Source organism: Eleutherodactylus coqui, chromosome 3, assembly GCF_035609145.1.
Source record: "Eleutherodactylus coqui strain aEleCoq1 chromosome 3, aEleCoq1.hap1, whole genome shotgun sequence".
Lineage (NCBI taxonomy): Eukaryota > Metazoa > Chordata > Amphibia > Anura > Eleutherodactylidae > Eleutherodactylus > Eleutherodactylus coqui.
Genome location: NC_089839.1, coordinates 169,766,398 through 169,786,088, shown reverse-complemented (window position 1 = coordinate 169,786,088; position 19,691 = coordinate 169,766,398). Strand labels below are relative to the sequence as shown.

The following is a 19,691-nucleotide window of genomic DNA, read 5'->3' as shown; positions in this document are numbered from 1 at the left end:
ATAGGGAGCGATCATCTTTAGACAACAATGTCTTCCAGGCTTGTCTGCTTATTTTTGTAGCCCATGGATGGAGCTCATATCAACATTATATATCATTCATTCTGCAGACACAACATTTGCCTTATTTTACTTCTAGAAGGCAGAAAAGAAAAAAAAATGCTTGTCCGACAAAGTTGTCTGATGGTGGACATCCCTGTTGGAAATTGGGCCACGAGACAGAGGTATGACATAAGGCTACATGAATTACTTACATTAACTTCAGTTATAGCAATATCTACGACGCTACCGACAACAATTAAGGCATCAAACGTGTTCCAAGCGTCAGTGAAATAGTGCTGTTAGTACAGGAGAGGACAGGTGAGACAAAAGAGAGATAAGTAGAGAGAAGAGTTAAGACAGTCAGAAGGCTTAAAATAAACCATACTGTTTGAGGAGCATCAAGAAACTTATTAAACCATGAAGGTAACCATTACATTAACACAAGAACAACCTAGACCACGAAGGTCCAATTTGTTATCCAAATGCATGTTGGCTTTATTTATGCTGAGGTCCCACTTGTCCAATGCTCTAAGGATTTGGAGTCTCCCACAGTCAGATCCTAAAAATGTCCTATCAATCAATCTGGGGACCCTAAAACAAATTTGAGGACCTTATTGGTTGTGTATCAATATTAAGGAATTTTTTTCTGTCCACTGCATAAGGATTTTTAGCACAAAAGATTGTCCTATTGAAAATTGCCGTATTTTACTGACAAGCGAACCGTGGACCTGAAAAGAATAGAGCTTGGGAAGGAAAGATAGGAAAAGTTGAAATCTTTCACCCTAAGCAAGAGAAGGTGTTAGAAATGCCTGTGACTTGTCCATGCGGTGGCACGAAACAGAAGACATTGCAGTACAAGACTCTGGGTGGCGGCAGCGGGGTAGGGGTGTACTTACATCAGCTTCACTGAGGACCACGTCTACTATGCTGCCGATAACGATGAGTGAATCAAAGGTGTTCCAGGCATCACTAAAATAACCCTGCGCACAGCGGCCAGAGGGGCAAATGGAGGTTGTTAACATTAACAATTAAGTAAGACAAACCACATTTTGGGACATAGCACACAAGCACAGAGGAACAGATTGGCTTTCATATTGTCTAGGAAATGGACTGAGTTTGCTGCCAAGCTACTAAAAAAACATTAGGCCGGTCTTTCAAGCATAGCAAATTTTCTAGATTACTCTTTAGATTACTCTTTTCATTAACTTATGTGTAGCAATTAACCAGATATTGATTTTTTTTCACTAGTAGTTATAATACTTTGTACTAAAAAATCATTCTGTTCTTGTTCCAATAGGAACCAGCCAGGGGCGTAGCTACAGGCTCATGGGCCTGGGTGCAAAAGTTCATCTTCGGCCCCCAACTTCTCTTAACTCCTTAACGCAGAGTCGTAACTTGAAGCTCCTGGGTCCCAATGCAAAACCTGTATCAAGGCCCCCCCACTATAATGCTTTATTCATAGCACACTGCTCCCTATATGGAGAAGAGAGGCCTTATGGGTCCCCTAAGGCTCCTGGGCCCAGGTGCAACCGCATTCCCTATAGTTTAAGTTCCTTTGAAATCAATGATGTTGAATTTACTGTAAGTTTAGTTTATAGATCACTGTGTAGTCATCATACAAAATACTGTACTGTGCTTAAAGGGGTTGTCTGCTTAATGGACAACATTGCTGCTATAGTTCCAACTGTATCAAAAATAACAAAAAGAGCAGTACTGACCCGTCCTCTGCCGCGGGGATCCAGCGCTCTTGCCCTGCCGTCCTTCCAGTGATTGTTATGGAAGATGGCATCAGTACGAGTCACTCACTGCCCCTTCTCCTGGCATCAGCTCTCACATCCTGGGCACCATAATGCAAGGTGTTCAGAATGGTAACGCTGCGGCCTCTGGTTGCAATGGTCAGGTGACTTCCACTAATGTCATCTTCCAGGAGGATGGCGAGGCAACAGCTCTGGATCCCCAGGCCAGAGGATGCGGAGGTGCTACTCTTTTCATTATTTTAAGACAGTCGGAGCAATAGCAGCAATGTTCTCCGGTAACTGTACAACCCATTTAAAGTATATGATGTTCTGCTCTATAGTGGGCCGTAGAAACTGACTAGCTGGAGGCCCCCATACACTACAGAACCTAGTAATGAGGTTTAGGAAACGATTTTGTCGAGGAGTTGAACATCCAGCATACAAAACCTATATCTACCAGCTATGGTCAACTCATGTCAATAAAATCAAACTTAAATTAAAATTTATGATAGTAGTAGTAAAGTTAAAGGGGTTCTATCCTCAGGACAGGCCACCAATATTTGAACGGTAGGTGTACTGATTCAAGGGGCTGCAGTGCTCGCACAAGTACTGTGGTCCCTACAATCAACTGACTGTGGGAATCCCAAGTAGTGGACCCCATGATCTGATATGGATGGCCTATCTTGGGGGTAGACCATCAATTTTATAAGGTTAGATAATTCATTTATTGGGCTTGCCCACTTTGGACATCTCCTTCTGTGTGGTTTTATGCCATCAGATTCCCACTATACAGGGAGTAATGAAAGTGTGTGTTCAACTGGCTAAAGTGAGAGGATCAATACGTTTCAATCTTTATTTTATACTCAGCCACTTCCCAGCAATACTGATGAAATGAACACAACAACACGGATTCACAGGCAGCACTGACATTTTCCATTGACAAGGGGATTTGTAATATGGACAAGTCACAGCAAATTCAGCTTGTCATGCGAGAGGTTTACACAGCAATCTCTTGTCACTTACGAGCCAACGTTTTTTTTTGGGCACACAAATCTGACAGATGATATGAATACAGGGTCAAATTGTGAGATTTATATAGTGACGTTATTCTTAAGGGCCTTGTCCAGTTGTAAACTATTGATGGCCTATCCTTGGAGTAGACCATCAATAATAGATTGGCAGGGGTCCGCTGCCCTAGACCCTGATGATCAGTTGTTTGCCGGGCAAGTGTGCTCATGCACTGTGCTGATTTCTACAGGAAGAAAACAGCTCTGTTCTCCATTCACTTTGCTTGTAATACCAAACCTGGCCTCTACAAAGAGAACAGAGCTGTCTGCTTTCGGCACAAAGCAGTTCTATGCAGGACTGCATCCTCCTGGTGAACAGCTGATCGGCAGGGGTCGTAAGTGGCAAATGTCCGTTGATCTACTACTGATCACCTATCTTGCAGCCATCAAGAGTTTACAACTGGACAACCCCTTTAACAAAATAGGTTTTTCTACTGTAGTTTTTGTCTCAAAGTGTAATGCTAAGTATTCCCAGATATGTATTTAATGTTCTAGATTGATGTAATGCCTACAGAGCTTGGGCATTATAATGTAATTTATACTAATAATCAATTACACAATAAAGGACTTTTTATGCTTTTATACAGGATAATGGAGATTTACCATCAAAGTGAATGCACCCTTGATCGCTGATGTGTATTTATGGAAATTGGACTAATGTTCTTTGCTGATCAGTTTCATAATATATTTTTATAGTGTCACAATAAGCCTTCAGACCTGAACTTGTAATATACTTCACTTACCTAAGGCAGCAAATCATACTGACAAATGTGTTTTAAAATAAGCTTGGACTGAAAATCACAGTACAATAATAAGGCTAAGTTCACACAGGTCACAATTGCTGTGGCTTTTCCGTCCGGATTTGCAGGTTTGAACAAATTCCATTCACATGTTGCAGAATTTTTCAGCATGCAAATATGCAATATGTCAATTTCTGCAGCGGAAACAGCAAGGATCTAATGTGGGTTTTCTCTGTTGCATTCAATGCGGAACAGAAAATCTGCAATTGAATGCTCATGTTGCGTATTTTGCTGCAGATTACCTATGGGTATGCAGCAAAATACACAGGTGCAGAAAACTTTCGAAAATTTCTTAAAAAGTATACTTGCCTCCCCAGTCTGCCACTATATCAGTGGCGAGGTTTCCCTGGTCCTCCAGCCAGTCTGAGTTGACTGGCTCCTTCGTGGTGTCACATGTTCGTGGTGTCACATGACCAATGCAGTCAATCAGAGGCTTTGGCTTCATGTCCACTGGACAAATAGAATTAGGAAATCCGCTCGTGTGCCACGCACGCGTTTTCCGCGGCCATAGGGATGCATTGGACACCCGCAGGTAAGTAAATACCTGTGGATGTCAATTTTCCCTGCTGTACGAATCACACATGCGGGAAAACACCCGCAGCAGGCTCCAATTTCTGCGGGTCTCCCGCACGCTTCCATAGAAGCCTATGGAGGCTGTCCGTACCCACCCACAGCGGAATTTCTGCTCTCCGATGCAGGAGCGCGGGAGAGCAGGAGTAAAAAAAAAAAAAAAAAGAGTGCACGGCGCATGCACGCAGCACGCTTTCGGCGTGCCGAGCACATCCGCCGGGCCGAAGAAAGAAGATCGGACTGCGACGGAGGGAAGATCCGCTGCGTCCGAACAGGTAAGAAAAATCTATTTTCAGGCCTCATATCCGTGGGAAAGGAGGGACCCGCTGCGGGATTCTGCATGGAGAATCCGCGCGGGCCTGAATTTCCTAGTGAACATGAGGCCTTCAGCAGTCTACACATTATCACTGGAGCCAGAAGTACAGGAAAGACCAGGAAAGCCTCGGCACTGCAGAGGCAGAAGGAGAGTAGGCTGATTTTCTATCTCCAAGTGATCTGCTGAAATCTTGTATAGAAAATCTGCAACTAAATCAGCAGCAAAATCTGCACAATTTGGTGCAGATTTTCTGGCAGAAATTCCTGCAGATTTTGTGCAAATTTTGTTGCAAAATTATCCACAGCAAATCCAACCTGGGTGATCATAGTGTAGGTGCACACTTGCCCTTGTATTTCTGTTATTTGTGTTCCATTATAGGAGCAGAAAAAAGAAAATAATGGTGCTGGATCAGTCACATGACACATCCCATTAACTATAATGGGAATTGTCAGGTTTCCGTCATTTTACCGTAACGTCCGACACAGACGTGAACTTAGTCCTAAGCTTAAGGGCTCTTTTACACAAGTGTAGCGATTTTCGGTAGGCTTTGTCACAGCCACAGCGAGACTGAAAATCGCGTGAACGGGTGCATAAATCTGCCATTTGTGCACCCGTTCAGATAGCCTGGGTCCGGTGCATATATGCCGAACCCGGATTGCCGTCGGGCGGAGGAAGACAGCTCTGTTAAACTGCCTCCTCCTTTCCGCCCTCCCACCGATTCTTCGCAAGGGAAGGGGATGGGACGGGGCGGGAGCCATTGTGCTAAGTTCCTGCCCTTTCTCTTTGCAAACAGCCGACAAAGGGAGGAGAGAAGGAGGGAAGGAGGTGGGAGTTTAGCAGACATGCTGCTAAGCTCCCTCCCACCTCCCTTCTCCGACAGCAAACATAGGCTCCCAGAGAAGTCTATGGAGCCGCCGCCTTATTCCGTTCAGGAAGACCGTCCAGGACTATCTTTTCTGGCCGACGTAAAGGCGCCTAGCCAAAATGCGCTCCTCTGCGCTATCTTGGCCAACAGGGCGCTTTTACGCCACGGGAATACGCCCATCTGAACTGATGCATTATAAACCGTATATCGGCCGGGCATGAAAGCGTGCCTGATATATGCTCGTGTGAATAAAGCCTAAAGCTGTTGAAGGTGAATGGAATTGTCTTTATTCACAAAATATATCAAAATGTATTTGGAGACTTTAGGCTGCATAGATACACAACTAACCAGACTAGCCCTTCATTCACCTATTGTTTATTAGTCGCTATTCATCGCTTACCTTGGGTTTGAAAGCTATAAGTTTCAAAACCATTTCTACAGTGAAGACGGCAGTGAAGACCATATTCATCACATCCATGACATCATTAAATATTTTAGATTGTCCATAATGCTGAAAAATAATCAAGATATATTGATGAAGCCAACAATAAAACTAGTGGCCATGCGAAGCTTGTCAATATACACACTATTTCCCCAGGCATGTTTGTATCTTGTGAAATATCATATCCTTGCATTATTTCATGTGTTAGACAATAGAAATCTTGTAATAGAACTACTGCAACACTATTATATCCTAAGGAGTGGCAAACATCTAATATATGCAGGTTTTTTTTGCAGGTGCCATCAACAGAATATAGGCACTATTTACAGCAACCTGCATACACTAAGTGGATCCAGAAGATAGTCTGCAGAAATGTGTTAACTGAAATTGTAGCGGCAATTTTGCTTGCCAGAATCCAAACGCCATAAACACTGCCTGCATCCTGCTGATAGCACCCCCAGGAAACTGAGCGGGGAATTTGATTTCTGCTCCCTTGCTCTATTACTTGAATGAAAGGAGTTTTCCTGACAACTTTATTGAGGACCCGAAAGTTGATTGGTTGGGGTCCTCTGCTAAGGACTTCACCTGATCAGCTGTTCGAGAGCCCACTGTCACCGACTACAAAGTGAAAGCAGATCACTCCAACCCCTGTGTAGTGGCTTGGTAATTGCAAGCACAAATTTCATTAAAATCAATTGGCTTCCATTAAAAAAATTTGACTGTTTGATTTCTGTGCTTGCTTTGTTTTTTAAGGCAGTATAGACTGAAGGACTGAAACCGTAGCGAATTTTGTCAGTCAGAGTAAACTGGCTGATAATTCTCATCTCATCCTCTACTTTGCTCCTCTGTCAGATTAGGAGGAGAGAGAGCAGAGCAGAGAAAACTACCATCACAGAGGGCTGTATGGTAGTGCCTGGAGATGGTGGAAGAGATCAGAAGCACAGAGATGAGAGCAGAGAAAGGTACTATTACAGAGGGCTGTACTTCACCAAATTTTCTGCTTTTATCCGCAATGAAAGGTAAAGGGAGCAGCAGCTACTCAGAGAGAGGATTCGTTCACATGAGTGTGAAGATTTTCGGCCGGCTGTGCCATGGTCACAGCGCGGCCTAAGATCGCGTGAACAAGAGGCAGTCGTGACCAAGTCACAGCTCCAACTCCCGTTTTAACACCTTTTCAGATGGCCGAGGCTGCGGAGCATATATGCTGCAGCCCCAGGATACCATTGGCTGGGGATGGGAGTTTAGCTCTGTTAAGCTTCCACCCCCTCTCTGCTACTTGCTGGGTTACGACAAGGGGAGGGTGCGGGAGCTTAGCAAAGCAGGTCCCTCACCATCTCTGCTGCAGTCTCTGGGAGTTGCCGGCAAGGGGGAGGGGGCGGGACTTTAGCACACTAACTCCTGCCACGTCCCGCCCCCTTGCATTGCAGACAGCCGGCAAGGGGTGGAGAGGGGGAGTGAGTTTAGCAGTCACACTCACACCTCCCTTGTCTCCCTAGGAGTCTATGGTAGCGGCCGCCATATTCTGGCCGAAGATAGTTCCAGATCTATCTTTTCTGGCCGGCGTAAAAACGTCCATCTGGAATGCACACTGTATGCGCTATCTTTGCAGGCCAGATGTTTTTACGCATCAGGAATACGCCCATCGGAAACCAATGCATCAGATGGGTACAGTATATCGGCCAGCTGTGAAAACGCGGCTGATATGCGCTCGTGTGAAAGAACCCACAGGATCAGATAGCTGTGTAATACTGAGTGGGCGTGGTTATGCTACACAGCCTCTGAAAGAGGAGAGGGGAGGGGAACTAAGCTTGTGCACAGTCAAGATTGAGAGGCCAGCTGATCAGTGCTGGGAACACCCTGGAGCCAGAAACTTGAATGTAGGAGAGCCTGTAAACCAAGTATAAGGCTTTCTTAACGCATTTGAAGGAAAACTCAAAGCAAAAAAAAAGATAAGTGCATATTTTTTTTTCTGCAGAGACTTAGTACGATATGTGTATATTGATTTCTCTTGCACAAAGGTTTCCATAGCTGCTAAATGAGTTCTTGAAAAATATATAATTTTACATATAATTACTAGCCCCCCTAAAATGCAGAATACAATCCAATGCAATGTAAAATTAGGGCTAAATTATAGATTGCGATAATGTGCAAAACTGATTTTAGAAGTGCATTGTGAAAGTATCAGTACTAGAATAGGAGGAACAACCTTCCCCAGTTACATACCTGCATGGCCAAGCACAGTGTATTCAGCATGATGAGAACAAACATAATGTACTCAAATCCCGTGGAGTTGACGACATACCAAAACTTGTACTGATAGGGATTCTTGGGGATGTATCTTCTGAGAGGACGGGCTTTCAGGGCATACTCCACACACTGTCGCTGTATTTTGTAATCGGTGAGATTGTGTTATATAAGTTATATAAAAACCAATCGCTGTGCACTTAAATTAACATAAATATTACTATGTAGTTACAATCATACACATGATGTATTAACAAATAAGCAAGATCCGCTCTCTCTCCCTCTCTTGGGCTGCACCCAGGGCAGTGCCCAGTGCCTGGCAGCAGTACTGTGAGTCTGTGTGAGTTGATGAGTGGGTGGCCCAGTGCAGATAGTAGTTAGTAGACTAGCCAGGTCAGTCACCCCAGCTGCATTAATTTAGAAGTCATCAGTTCAATATCGCCTGCCTCAGTGTCTCAGGTGAGTATTAATTGCTTATTTGAACCCTAAGGCTGGGTTCCCACTGCGCGTAATTGTCACGGAATTTCCGTGCAGACTTTCTGCATGGAAATTCCACTTGCGGCTTTTTATCCTGGGATAAAGCAGCAAAGTGGATGAGATTTGCAAAAATCTCGCCCCCATGCTGCGGCCGATCCTTTGTCTCCAGGCTGTGCTGAAATTGACATGTCACGCTGAATGCAAAACCGTGGCATGTCAATTCTTTCCCCATTTCAGCGGCAACCACTCTCCTCTCTATGGGGAGAGATAGCTGCGGCGGAATGCAGGCAGTGAAGCCGTTTCAAAATCCGCGGCGAAAGGCTGCGGAATTTGAAGCCACATTTCTGCCGTGAAAATCTCGTGGTATTTTCGTGCGGTTATGTCCCACTTTACCCCAGCCTAAGAGTACGTTGACACCTCAGAATTTTCACACGTGTGAATTCCACCGCTAAAAATTGTGGCAAAATCCGCAGCTTTCTGCCATGGATCTGCCTGCCCTTTCAGACTTGTCAATGGGTAAAATCCAAAAGCGGAATTCTGATGTGCTTTGTTAGTGTTTGTGTATGTAATGTGCGAACCAAGACAACTCTTCTACGTCTAATGTCGCCCAGAGACCCCAAAAGGTTGGACCCCCCTGGTTGCTAAACCTTCTAATGATCTCTAAGAACTTATGAAATTTCAGCTGTATCTTTTGTTTTACATCTGTACAATTTTCAAGATTTGCTTGCTGTCAGTGAAAGCGAACATACTTGTTTACATGCCGAGGCTGAAAACCTATACAGAGCTAATCCGTATCACAGCTGACCATTTGCTTTTATGGTTTAACAGTTAAGGCAATACTGTCTGAGCTAAAATCAGCAATAAATATGTCTCCTGTCCGAATACAGCGCTTTGAGAAAGAATGTGTCCCTAACCCTAATTTGTTCTATTTTTTCTAATTTGTCGCAATTAGACGATTCAGATCATCCAAACTAATTTTCATATTAAAGGCGTTTTCCAAGCAATTTTTACTGATGACCTGTCCTCAGAATAAGGACTATTTCCCATGACTGCATAAACGGCGGCAGCCTTTTACGTTTTCACGCCTGCTCCGTATAAGTGCCTGAACGGGCATTTTTTCGCAATCACAGCCAGCGTTTTCTCGACCATTTACACTACCACGAGCGTCATTTTTAGTGAAAAAATACGCCACACACCGGAAAACACTCACTCTGCCAAAATCCTCGGGATGCCTTCCAGTATGATTGACTGTCGGTATGATCTTCTTCATAGACCCATGTCTTCAAAAAAGTTTTGCCTGGGACTCATCAGTCCACAGAATATTATCCCAAAAGTTTTGGGGGCCCTCTAAATAATTTTGGCAAATGTGAGAAGAACCTCCGTGTTCTTTTTATCCAGTGGTAGTCTGTGCCTTGCAGCTGTCCAATGAATGCAATTTTGTTCCCGGTGTCACCTTTATTGTAAAATCATATACTCCAACTAATGGAAGCAAGTGAGGCCTGCGGTCCTTTAGATGGCCGCCTGGCTTCTTTTGTGACCTCCTAGATGAGTTGTCGATGCGCTCTTGGTGAAATTTTGGTAGGCTAGCCACACTTGAGAGGGTTCACCACTGCTACAAGCTTTCTGCATTTGTGGTAATGGCTCTCATTGTAGATCATTGAAGTCGCAGACTTAGCAATGGCTTTGTAACCCTTTCCAGACTGGTAGTTTTCAATGCCTTTGTTTCATATTAATAGTTGAATCTCTTTAGAACATCATATGCTGCTTTTTGAGACCTTCTAGCCGACTTAACATTATCGTGGCCGAAAATCCCATGAACAATTTCACGTCCATTTAGATGGCCAGGCTGCGGTGTATATACGCCGCAGCCCGGAATAACGCCAGCCGGGGGAAGAGTGTCCAGCTCTGCTAAACTCCTTAACCCTCTACGCCTCTTGCTGGCTGCCAGCAAAGGAAGGGGCGGGAGCTTAGCAGAGCTAGTATGCTAAACTGCCTCCCCTCTCCGCCTCTTGCCGACTGCCAGCAAGTGGAGGGGGCATGACTGGAGCGGAAGATTAGCAGAGCTAGTCCCTTCCCCTCCATACCCAGGCTGTGGGAGCTGCCAGCAATGGGGGGGAAGGGGGGGGGTTGGGACTTCAGCAACGCAAGCCGCTGGTGAACTCCCTCCTCCTTCCCTTTTCTAATGGTTTTCATAGGCTCGCATAGAAGTCTTTGGGAACGGCCAGCATACTCCGGCAAAAGATAAGTCAATATCAATCTTTTCAGGCCAGGCGTAAAAGCGACCAAACGGAAAGTGCACCAAATGCGCTATCTTTTCTGCTTGGCCAATTTTACGCACTGGAAAACCGCCCATCTGAACAAATGCATTGGAATCCAATGCATCATAGAGCCACGATTTTCAGCCAGTGTTTTGTTAATCTAGCCTCAGACAGGTTGTATTTCAGTGATATTTACATTTGATAGGTCTGGCAGTAATCATGCCTGGGTGCAGCTAGTGAAATTAAACCCAATTGTCAATTAAAATTGATTAACTGGTTAATTTTGTTAATTAAGTAGCTAAGGGGGCAATTACTTTTTCACATAGGGTCAAGTAGGGCTGAACAGCATTTTTTTCTTTGCTAAATAAAAACCATCATGTAAAAAACTGTATTTTGTATTTAACTGGGTCCTCTTTGTCTAATATTAAAGTAGTTTGATGATCCGAAACATTCAAGAGTGACAAATATGCAAAAGTAGAAGAACTTGGGAAGGGGGCAAATACTTTTTCACAGCACTTTAGTTTACTGCAATGCATTAGTGTAGGTAAAATATAGAAGCACTGAATCCAGGATATAACTGGCAGGGGATGCCCTAGACTGGATTCTCAGCTGTTTAAAGTATCAGATTTACAACTTTATGCGCCCAGATCTAAATTGCCTTCTTATTTATATAATGAAAACGCTACGATTCTGGATGTTTTACCTGGTTTTTGTCCAGCTCACAGTTCTTGTATTCCTTCTCTCCCTGTTCTTGAAATGTGACGATAACGAAACCCACAAATATGTTCATCATGAAGAAAGCAATGATGATGATATAGATGATGAAGAAGATGGAGATTTCCACTCTGTTGTTGTAGATGGGTCCAACATTTTCTCCATTGGAGTCTATGGCCTTGTACAAGAGTCTAGGGAATCAGGGATAAATAAGGGATGACATCACAGATCGTTGGGCTTCTTCTTTTTTTTTGGAAATAACATAAACCCTCCTTAGATAGTTATACAGATGGCGTGTGGCCCTTTTACATGGGCTGATACTGCCTGTTCACTGTGAATGGAAGCGGACGGGCCAGAATGATTCCCAATCCACTCCACCTCCATTCACTCAGCGTTGCTCGTTCCTGTGGGAAAGCACGGGAATGATCACCGCGGACATCTGCTCCCGACAGGTCATTCCATATAAAAGGTACCTAAAGGTGCGTTTAGATGGAAGGATTATTGTTCAAAAAATTAAAAGTGAACGGAAATTGTTCGGTCTATACGCAAGCCAGCAACTGAATGACGAACAAGAATCATTCGCTTCTCGTTCGTTGTTCACATGACGTTGGGTTTAAACAATAATCGTTCGGTGTTTTGCATAGGAATGTGAAACACTGAACGAGAAGTGAGAGACTGGTAGTTTTCAATGCCTATCTAAATAGGCAGCCTGAACAAGAATTATCTGGTGATGACGTCACCAGATTGTTCCGTAGGGCGAACGACAATTGTACGATTCTCGTCCCATGTAAAATGGCCATTAATGTGACATGATATCAGGGTAATTTATTTACACTTTAAATTGCTGTGTTTAGATAATAGCTTCTTATTGGATTAAGGTCAGATAACTTTCTGCGCAGTGCTATAACAATCAGCGCAAAATTAGTCCCATTTGTAGTTGCCAATTAAATATATTGCAGCCACTGTGTGTAAGCGGTTTTTCTTTTTCCAATCATTTCTATCCCTCTGTATACATTTTGGCAAGTCATATTTTCTATTTCCACTCTCTGCTGGGTGGGTCGACTCCACCACCTTGTGCCAATCAGAAGTTTCCCAACTTCTACTCCTCCCCTCACAACATGCAGCCTGAGGGTGCCTACCCACTTGCGATTTTTTTTCCTGTGATATTTTGCGTTTTTTCTCAAGAGCAATTAGTATAGAATGTGTTCTTGTCCATCTGGGGTTTTTTTCCGTTTCGTGGGGTTTTTTCACATAGGAACTGTCAGTTGCATATGTCTCCTTATTTTTCTCTTAATGCACCTTTGATTGTGAATGGAGGGCTGCAAAAAACACCGCGAAAAACACACAAAAAACGCTGCGAAAAATGCGCGGAAAACGCTGCGTTTTTCACGCGCGAAAATCGGCAACGCAAGTGGGTAGGCGCCCTTAGGGTGACTACCCACTACAGTTTTTTTTTCACTGCGAAATTCGCAGAATTATTTTATCTGCAGGGGTCTATGGGATTTGTAATGGCAAAATCGCAATTTACCGCGAATCGCGATTTTAACATTACAAGTCCCATAGATCCCTGCAGAAAAAAACGCTGCGAAAACTGTAGTGGGTAGTCACCCTTACAGACAGAGAAAGACATTGCAACTAGAGATGAGTGTGCATATTCAATAAGGCAAACTACTCGATCGAGTAGTGCCTTATTCGAGTACCTGCCCGCTCGTCTCTAAAGATTCGGGTGCTGGCAGGGGGCGGGGAGTGGCGGGGGAGAGCGGGGAGGAACGGAGGGGAGATCTCTCTCTCCCCCGCTCCCCCCTGCTCACCGCCGCAACTCACCTGTCACCCGTGTCGGCAGCCGAATTTTAGAGACGAGCGGGCAGATACTCGGATAAGGCACTACTCGATCGAGTAGTTTGCCTTATTGAATATGCTCGCTCATCTCTAATTGCAACCCCTTCTTCCTGTCTACTATTTAACGTTTAATGCCCCTTTTAGACAAGATGATTCTCGTTTAAAGGAGCGAGTGATATCACCAATAAGTCGTTCGCACTTGCGTGGGCTGTTTAGACAGGCATTGTTGAGGATCCTTCACTTCTCATTCAGAGTTTTTTACATTTCTATGTTGGTCAGGAAGGGTATTGTTTCCCCTAAAGAAGAGCACCTAGAAGGTGTGAGGAGACTTATAAGGCCATGCATGCTCCTCTGGGAAATATACAAATAGGGACAATGAAACAATACTCCTGCAGCACCACCTATTGGATGGCAAAATTCCTGCAAGTCAATTTTAGACCCCGTACACAAGTCTTATAACAATGACTGGGAATTGAAAACCAAGCCAGAATCCATACACAGACAACTGTTTGGGGGTTTTTGCCCCTCATCAGTGTGCAGTAGGTTTCTGGCTTGGCTAGTGAGAGGCCAATGATGTGGGTCAGGAAGGGTGCCATTTTTCCTAAAGGAGAGCACCAACAAGGTGAATGAGGAGACTTGTAAGGCCATCTATGTTCTTCTGGGAAATATACAAATAAGGAAGATAGAGAAACGATACCCTACCCAACCCACGTCATAGACCTCTCACTAACCAAGCCAGAAACCTACTGCCACTGATGAGCAGGGCAAACACCCCGAAACAGCTGTCTGTGTATGGATTCTGGTTTGGCTTACAATTTACACTCATTGTTATAAGGCTTGTCTAAAAGGTTTGACACTGACTTGTAGGATTGCTGCCTAACAATAGATGGCACTGCAGAGGTATTGTTCCATCTTCCCTACTTGCACATTCCTATGTGAAACACTGAGCGGGCAGAGTGTAAACACAACGAGAAGTGAACGAGCCAACAATGCTTTTTAGTTCTGCTGAAACTGAACGACAACCAAAAATTGCACGATTCTCTTCATAATTCGGTCGGTGGCTCGTGTTTAAACCAAACCATTATCATTCACTTGTTTAAACAATTTTTTTGAATGCTAATAGTTACATCTAAACGTACCTTAACTCAATTTTTTTGGTTACTAAGGAAGATTCGAATTATTTACAGAGAGAAAGAGAAACTTGAGGCTGCTGGAAGGAGAAGAAAATGACTCTTCCCCCAATAACATTTATTTGAAAGAATGCACCAAACTACTGATTTATGTAAAAAAATCTCACAATACCGTAGTTATGCTTAAATCCTCCACAACAAATACTGTATACGAGTATGTACATGTATGCAAAATGTAAATTAATAGCAACCCGTTGAAAGACTTCAGGGCCACGTACAGTACTTGTAAGTGAATATCTGTAAAATATAGATCTCATTTCTTTATATTATCTTCTTAAAGGTAGCCGGTCACGCCCCCACAGCGACATAAACAAAGTTGCGGTGCTGTTGAGTGACGTGGCAGGGAGCCAGGCGATGTATTTTTTTAATACTCACCCACTCCCGTGATCCAGCACCTACACCTGGTGAAGAGCGCGCAGCGCAGGAAGGTCTCTGTTCAGAGAGGACACAGGACTGAAAAGAGACAGGTTTTTCTGCACTGCACGCTCTTCACCAGGTGTAGGCGCTGGGTTGCTACAGCAGTTAAATATAGAAAAATACATCGCCCGGATCCCTTGCACATCCACTAACAATATCCTAAGTTTTAGTTGATGGTGTTGTGGGAATGTGACAGGTTCCATTTAAAGATCTCAATATCATCTGTACGTAACAGAAATATTATGTGGATTTTTAGCCAAAAAAACCCCAATTTTTTATTTGCATTGGTCAATAAATTAGCTGATTTAAGGACATAAGTTTACCATATCTTTTGGATGATAAGGTGCACTATTTAGTGACATAATCATTTTTCTAAAAAGTCCCTGCATCTTATAGTCCACAGTATGGAGGGCCCTGAAGTGCCAGGATTAATTAGCACTTTCTTAATGAGTGGGCAGAGCACTCTGCCTGATCACTGAGAGTACTGGGCGGTGGTTCATAACTGTACATTCCCCCCTTCCTTGACCTGGCACTAATCTGTATGATCAGCATACGGGAGGCCATGTGCACATCACGTTTAGTGATCCATAGCCGTACAGTTCTCTGTCTCCATACCTAGCCGTGTTTTTTGTATGATCGATGTAGGGCAGGATTGGAAGTTAAACGTGATGCGCACATCGCCTTCAGCTTCTTGACAAGACACATTTTTGGAGCGTGGGAGTAGTGAAACACCTAAATGGGATGCAGACTAAATATTCCATTTACTGCAGTGGCCGTATAATGGTCTGCTTGAACCACTCATTCCAGGCCCCGAGGAGATAACAACTTCAGCATATGAGATATGGAAAGCTGTGGGCAGCGCTTGGCATGTTTGCACTGTAACTAATGTGACTCACTGAATATGAAAAAGGAAAGATATAAGAAAACAATCATAAAGGACTTGTGCTGTCTCCATCTATTTATCTATCTACTATCTATCTATCTATCTAATATCTATCTATCTCATATCTATCTACTATCTATCTATCTCATATCTATCTATCTATCTCATATCTATCTATCTATCTATCTATCTCATATCTACTTATCTATCTATCTCATATCTATTTATCTATCTATTTATCTATCTATCTATCTCATATCTATCTATCTATCTATCTATTCTTCTCATATCTATCTATCTCATATCTATCTATCTATCTATCTATCTATCTATCTATCTATCTATCTCATATCTATTTATCTATCTATCTCATATCTATTTATCTATCTATCTATCTCATATCTATCTAATTATCTATCTATCTCATATCTATCTATCTCATATCAATCAATCTATCTATCTATCTATCTCATATCTATCTATCTAATATCTATCTATCTATCTATCTCATATCAATCTATCTATCTCATATTAATCTATCTATCTCATATCAATCTATCTATCTCATATCAATCTATCTCATATCTATCAATCTATCTCATATCTATCTATCTATCTATCTATCTATCTATCTATCTATCTATCTATCTATCTATCTCATAACTATTTATCTATCTATCTCACATCTATTTATCTATCTATCTATCTATCTATCTCATATCTATCTCATATCTATCTATCTATTCTTCTCATATCTATCTATCTCATATCTATCTATCTATCTATCTATCTATCTATCTCATATCTATTTATCTATCTATCTCATATCTATTTATCTATCTATCTATCTCATATCTATCTAATTATCTATCTATCTCATATCTATCTATCTCATATCAATCAATCTATCTATCTATCTCATATCTATCTATCTAATATCTATCTATCTATCTATCTCATATCAATCTATCTATCTCATATTAATCTATCTATCTCATATCAATCTATCTATCTCATATCAATCTATCTCATATCTATCAATCTATCTCATATCTATCTATCTATCTATCTCATAACTATTTATCTATCTATCTCACATCTATTTATCTATCTATCTATCTATCTATCTCATATCTATCTCATATCTATCTATCTATCTATTCTTCTCATATCTATCTATCTCATATCTATCTATCTATCTATCTATCTATCTATCTATCTATCTATCTATCTCATATCTATTTATCTATCTATCTCATATCTATTTATCTATCTATCTATCTCATATCTATCTAATTATCTATCTATCTCATATCTATCTATCTCATATCAATCAATCTATCTATCTATCTATCTCATATCTATCTATCTAATATCTATCTATCTATCTATCTCATATCAATCTATCTATCTCATATTAATCTATCTATCTCATATCAATCTATCTATCTCATATCAATCTATCTCATATCTATCAATCTATCTCATATCTATCTATCTATCTATCTATCTATCTATCTATCTATCTCATAACTATTTATCTATCTATCTCACATCTATTTATCTATCTATCTATCTATCTCATATCTATCTCATATCTATTTATCTATCTATCTCATATCTATCTAATTATCTATCTTTCTCATATCTATCTATCTCATATCAATCTATCTATCTATCTCATATCTATCTATGTATCTCATATCTATCTATCTAATATCTATCTATCTATCTCATATCTATCTATCTATCTCATATCAATCTATCTATCTCATATCAATCTATCTCATATCAATCTATCTCATATCAATCTATCTCATATCAATCTATCTCATATCTCTCTATCTATCTATCTATCTATCTATCTATCTATCTATCTATCTATCTATCTATCTATCTATCTATCTATCTATCTATCTATCTACTATCCTTAGAACACCAAAAACATTTTAATTACTATGAGTTTGGAGGTTCCATTGCAGATTTGGCACAAAATACTGGAATAAAACGTTCTGCATGCAGGAGTTTTTCGCCCAGTAATATGCTGGCCAGTTGAGTGGAATCTAAACAGACTCCATTATAGTCAATGGGCTCTGTTCAGTGCTACTCAGTTCCGTAATTAGACAGATCCCGTTACTTCAGGGGATTCCCCCTTTCTGCCCCCCGAACTCAGTGGGAAAACTGAACGCCAACGCAATGTGAAAGCAGCCTGAAATATCCATTTCCTATCTTCTGTTGTCTAAACTTGGGTGCTTGCAGAGTCAAGTGCATTTTATAATTCAAAAAGTACAGTATATTAATATGTGCAGAGACAAAAGCTCAGCTTCACAGACGAGTTAGTATACATACGCTGGCCATCCCTCAAAGGTGGAAACTGTGAAGAGAGCCATCATGGCGGACAGAACATTATCAAAATTGAAGTCGCTGTTATGCCAGTGTCTCTCTCGGATAGAGGGGCTGTTGACATCTCCATCCTTATACACAATATACTTTCCCCTGTGAGAGAAGAGAATGTGTAGGTTACATTTCTACAAATCAAACTAAAGTTTTATTTTTGAAACTCCAGTGAAGACAGCAGTACATTATATCACAACCCTATGACTTTACAGACAGGGCTACATTCTAGCTTGTGCAAACTTAAAATCCCCTACAATAATCTGACTGAAGGTGTGAGAGAAACCATAGTGTCTGCTGAACACCACCTTGTATCCCTTTCATTTTCTAACTTACTTGAAGCACTTATTCATAGCAACATAGTAAGTTAGGCTGAAAAAAGACACATGTCCATCCAGTTCAGCCTATTACCCCCAATGTTGATCCAGAGGAACAGGAAAACAATGAGGTAGAAAGAAGCCAATTTTCCCCATTTAGGGGAAAAAATGACTTCCTGACATTTTTGTTCAGAAGGTTACAAGGCCTGAAGAAGAAAAAGCTGCAATTGACCTTCGCTCACACAAATGTGTAACCAGACAGTTGACTTTGTTTTAAAAATGTACGAACAAATAGAACTCTTTATCATCTGTTTTACTTTATTTGATCTTCTATACATATATAAACCTTAACTAAGTTTAGGAATACTTATAGATTGTTAATTGGTAACATTTGGTGCAGCCCCTTTTTTCAGCAGCTCCCCTTATGGTGCCGTCCTGCTCTGGGCTGTTATCTTGGCTGGAGCAGTCCTCCTCGATGGTATCCAGGTCGTGTTTCCTCCTTTCCAATGTCGGGTGGGTTAGGGATGCGCCAGCCGGCACGGGTCCCAAGTGCATCAAGGTTCTGTCTTCACTTCCAGGTGATGCGATGATGCACTTCCAATACGCGTCAACTCCACCCTGCATATTGATGATGTGGGCGAGGTCCAGGATTCGTTCCTATTCAGGTTAATCAAGGGGGTGACTGTTCTTCTCCCTTCCTCCCTCCCATCCTCCCATTTAAAGGAGACCAGCAGTTGGGACAGGCGTCCTTCAGGCTATTTCTTTGGGATACACCAATTTCACGGTGGGGTCGTGCTTTGGTCATTTTCAGTCCTATGTTACAAACACTGGCTGTACGGGCGACAGCGACTTGGCTGCATCTCCACGGTTGTTTCTCCCTGCACTTGGCTATTGGCAGCTACATGTTTGACACCCGAGAGGCCCCCAGCTGGGCCACATTCTATGTGTGCTGCCGATGCAATACCAAATTTCCTGACAGTCAAGCAGAGCAGTTTTGTGGGAACTGCATCCTGTCTCGGCAGCAGCAGGCTCTTTTTCCATGCAGCCTTCAAAGGTCAGCAAGCCGTAATGGGTGGCCCCCCTGTTCCAGGCAGTGGCGGACCTGTCAAGGGCCTCCATGGCG

General features: G+C 42.2%; 1 protein-coding gene across 1 annotated transcript in view; it reads right to left on the bottom strand.

Moving 5' to 3' along the window:
• The window catches only part of CACNA1D (calcium voltage-gated channel subunit alpha1 D), a 369,112-nt gene that overhangs the window by 90,245 nt on the left and 259,176 nt on the right, over window positions 1–19,691 (bottom strand). The window contains exons 27-31 of the mRNA XM_066596532.1: window positions 18,207–18,353; window positions 11,518–11,719; window positions 8,059–8,217; window positions 5,794–5,904; window positions 936–1,019 (exon numbers count right to left, since the gene is read on the bottom strand). Of these exons, the coding sequence (XP_066452629.1) occupies window positions 936–1,019; window positions 5,794–5,904; window positions 8,059–8,217; window positions 11,518–11,719; window positions 18,207–18,353 (703 nt within the window). The remainder of the gene's footprint in view (window positions 1–935; window positions 1,020–5,793; window positions 5,905–8,058; window positions 8,218–11,517; window positions 11,720–18,206; window positions 18,354–19,691) is intronic.